This window comes from Diabrotica virgifera, chromosome 10 (genome assembly GCF_917563875.1).
Source record: "Diabrotica virgifera virgifera chromosome 10, PGI_DIABVI_V3a".
Classification (NCBI taxonomy): Eukaryota; Metazoa; Arthropoda; class Insecta; order Coleoptera; family Chrysomelidae; genus Diabrotica; species Diabrotica virgifera.
In genome coordinates, this window is record NC_065452.1 from 19,718,789 (window position 1) to 19,723,086 (window position 4,298).

The 4,298-nt window shown below is 33.6% G+C and overlaps 1 protein-coding gene across 1 annotated transcript in view; it reads left to right on the forward strand.

The window, feature by feature from the left end:
• Positions 1-571: 571 nt before the first annotated feature.
• The window catches only part of LOC126878713 (rho GTPase-activating protein 39), a 35,282-nt gene continuing 31,555 nt past the window's right edge, over positions 572-4,298 (forward strand). The window contains exons 1-2 of the mRNA XM_050641578.1: positions 572-851; positions 910-2,125. Coding sequence (XP_050497535.1) covers positions 829-851; positions 910-2,125 — 1,239 coding nt within the window. The 5' untranslated portion in view covers positions 572-828. The remainder of the gene's footprint in view (positions 852-909; positions 2,126-4,298) is intronic.

The following is a 4,298-nucleotide window of genomic DNA, read 5'->3' on the forward strand; positions in this document are numbered from 1 at the left end:
AGGTAAAGATTCAAAAAATTTTTCAGCTTTAAATTATTGTTTAAAGGATTATTACCTAGCAGATAGGCAACCACCATTGCCTAAACTGGTAAAAGTTGTTGCCAAAGCGAGGAACGAGGAAATTAGCAAGATAGAGAAACAGGTTTATCTCATTTTACTAAAGGTTAATTACCTTTTCATTAGAATCTATTGAACCGTTGTTTATGATCGCGATTTTAATATATCATTACATTATTTTGGACACAAAAACAAAAATAGAATGTTTTCTATGGCTAATAATATACATAATGTTCTATTTTTATTTATATATTCATTTCGCGTTCCAGTTTAAATTAAAAAAATGTTTTTACTGCAAATTAAATAATTTCCATTACCTAATACCGAAATTTACTGAATAAATTCTTAATTTCAGAAATGAAGACATAAAAAATCAGTTGCATGGCTAGCTTATCCAATTTATTTCATAAAATTAATAAGAGCATTAATTACTAGAATTTAAAATGAGATCATTTATTTATTAAGCGTTGGCTCATTGAGTTAACACGAATTTGTATTCTAGCGCGAATAGATACGTCATTTTGTTTATGTTTTTTGGGGAAAAATAGAAACTAGGTTGTACGGTTGGCACTGTTGGCAGTAAAATAAACAATGGCGCTTACAGTATACTAGGGTTCTGAGAATAACTTTTGTTTTTATTATGGTTTACTCGACTTCCTCACTCGATCAAATTATGATGGAGGACAATGCAGACAATAATAAAGCATCAAAATGATTCTCGTAACATATCAATGTAGTGGTGTATATACGACCTATTAAGGATGATATAGAATGGCTTCAAATTCATACAACAGGTATTCAATCAATATTTAATAGACACACCCCATATTAAATGAATATTACTTTTTTTAGGGTGGAATGGGTGGAAATAATCGAGCCCAAGACACAGGAACATATGTATGCCAATTTGGCTACAGGAGAATGTGTATGGGATCCTCCAGAAGGTGTACCTGTCAAAAGAACAGATTCCAACCAATGGTGGGAACTTTTCGATCAAAATACAGCTCGATTTTATTATTATAATGCTACATCACAGAGGACAGTTTGGCATAAACCTACCAATTGTGATATCATACCTTTAGCTAAGTTACAAACTCTCAAACATAATACAGATTGTACTCCAGCAGCAACTAGCCACCAGTCTACTCAAACAGGACATCTTACAGAAAGGGGGCAAGTACTCACTTTATCAGCAAGTACCCCACAGTTAAGACGTAAACCCAGTGATTTATGTAGAAGCAGTAGTTTCAGTCAAAGGGGAGCTGAAGCTCCTTTATATTCAAATTGGCATGATTCCCAACTGCTTCCTTTGGAGCACTTTTTACTCAACAACAGTCGTGATTCAGATAGTGATCATTCAGATAGTGGTAGTGAATCCTTGACGGGTCATGAACCTGACAATGAAGATTCTGATCAATCTGAAGGCAGTTACTTACCTCATCGTTTATCACATAGACCTGTAGAATATTTGAACCTTCCAACAGCAGCTACCACAGAACCAAGAGATAGGGATGTCAAAGAGAGACCTACTGTACCCTTATTAAAACCATTAGCTGAACCACCTTTGCAGCCTGAAAGAGAAGCTGATATGGAAAAATTTGCTGTCGACAATCTCAATTTAGGTGGTAGAGGCTTATTTAGGAGAAAAGCTAGTGTTAGAGATCTACTCAGTTGGTCAGCAAGAAGTCTTCAGAGGCCTTTACTAGCATCTAGTAAACCTGTTGCAAGGCAAGCTTTAGATATGTTCCGCCAAGTACAAATATATATGGGTGATAGAAAAGCAAGACCAGGAGTTTCTTTAAATTCTCTTCTTATGGATATATTAGGATCTGCACATATGCAAGCTTTACTTAGGGATGAACTTTTTGTACAGTTATGCCGACAAACTACTGAGAACCCAAGAAAAGAATCTCTAGTGCGGGGTTGGGAACTGCTAACCATAGCTCTTGCCTTTGTTCCTCCTAGTCCAGTTTTCCAACCAGCTCTTTTGGGATACCTGAATAGACATAGAGATCCTACTTTCTCTAGAGTGTTCCCTGATGTAAATAGATGGCCCATTCATGTTCAAGTAAGTGTTTTCATTATTATTTATTTTCTATCATAATTATTTAGTTAACTTCTTCTTGTTCATCTTCTTTCTAGCATGATTGGTCATGCTGGTAGGCTACTGCCTGGGGTCGTATTTTCGAATTCAATTGAATATTTTCGCATACTAGTTAACTCGAATGAAAAATTTCGTGTATGAACGTGAATGTGTATTTTTGAACGTCCTTCAAAATGTTATACGTATACGAGAAAAATTTGCACCGGCAACACTGCAAATTCGAATAACATTGAACTTATTTGTCATCTGAAGAGTCACAATGTTGCCATGCTTTTTTTGTCTATTTCTTGTATAATTTCAATCAATGGTATAATAGGCCCGTGTTTTTCAGTGACCTGTTAAAATTTTGAATAGCTAACCTAGTTTAAATTTTAAACAATACATAGTTTAACCCTTATAGCGTTTTTCAGTGCTTTAAACCAAGTTAAGAAAATCTCGGTTAGCTAACCACTTTTTTTCTTCTGTTGGCAGAAGTGACTGCACTTGCGCATGTGCAATTCATAATGATCGAGTGCACATAATGATCAAATTGACAGAAAAATAAATAAAAAAACAATTTCATAACCAAATTAAAAAAAATTATTAATGCAATATCAAGTTCGGGATCTTTATTTAGTTCATAACGTCTACCTCGGTTTCATAACAGAAGAGCATTACAATTACAGTACAACCTCGTTAATCTGGACCTCGTTCATCCAGATTTCTGGATTATCCGGATCAATCCGAAATGAAAAAATAAAAAAAAATTTGATAATTGTATGTACATACCGCATTATCGTCATTGCATGCATTGAAACTTCATACAAAATTAAAACAAGGGAAGATCAATGACTTTTTTGTAAATAAAAACTGTTTGCGTAAATCAATATAGAAAATTATCATTTCACATGTAGTTTTATTAACCTTATTATATTTCCGGATTTCGTTTGTCAAAGACCACGGTGTTATCACTATTTGAACAGATTGACCAGGAAATAAGGAGTCAAACTGTTTGGTAAATAATTATTTTGGGATCTAGTTCCACTTACGGGTAGACAGTTTACGGATATAAAATTTATACCAATGAATTCTGTTACAGTTATAATATATTTCCTTATAATTCCTTCCTATATAATAAAGATAATAATTTATAATTTAGATAAAAATATATTATAATTTCCTTATAATAAATAATAAGGAGGTAGAATACTTCCCGCAACAAAAACAAAATAACATAACCCAACTAATCTCTTCTGTCCGACAGGTACTCAAATAAGCTTCTGATCGTCTGATGTGATGCATTCACTGCATCCATGCGCAAGCGTAACTGCAAAATTCAGACTTAAACCATCTAACGAGGAAAAACTGATTAACCATGAATATTTCGGTGACCAAAAAATAAATAGATTAACCCAGCACTGAAAAACCGGCCCATAATCACAGTAGTAAAAACAAATGTTATATTTGTTATATATACTGGGGTATATATAGTGAACGTTTATTATATAAAGATAGACTTATAGTCTGAACAAATTATAAAAAAGGCCATTTTTGGGAAAAGTTGTTTAGCAGTTATTTTAAGTGTAATCGAATCTTAAGATTGCATAGGTATATTAGTAATATCGATTTGCAAAGTGCGCAGAAAGCGTGCTATTTTGTTTAATATTATTTTTGTATCCAGTATTTACACTGATATTTTACTATTTACTTTTCAAAACTTTACTTCAAAGCGATTTTTTAAATGCACCTTTATGTAATGTAATAGTATGAAAAAATTGAGGATATGGCAACGGTGCATTACGATTCAAATGGTTCATACCCATTCAAGTCGTCGTATACGAAAAATTTGTACACGAAAAAATTCGTACACAAAGTATTCGAAAATACAAGACACTGGATTTTTAGCAAAATTCTTAATTTCGTATGCGAAATATGCTCGAATGAATTCGAAAATAGAACCCCTGTTCATTGCCATCAAGTCTTCCCCAGACGATGAGGTCCAGCATTGTCGCTATCATTTTGGTGGTCTACTCTGTAGTCCTTTACCAACTGGGTTATTCATTTTTGTGTTTTTAACGAGTCTGCTGTCCTCCATTCTCTTTATATGTTTGTTCCAATATCTTCGTCTCTGTCTGACCCACCTTACTATGTCCTGTAC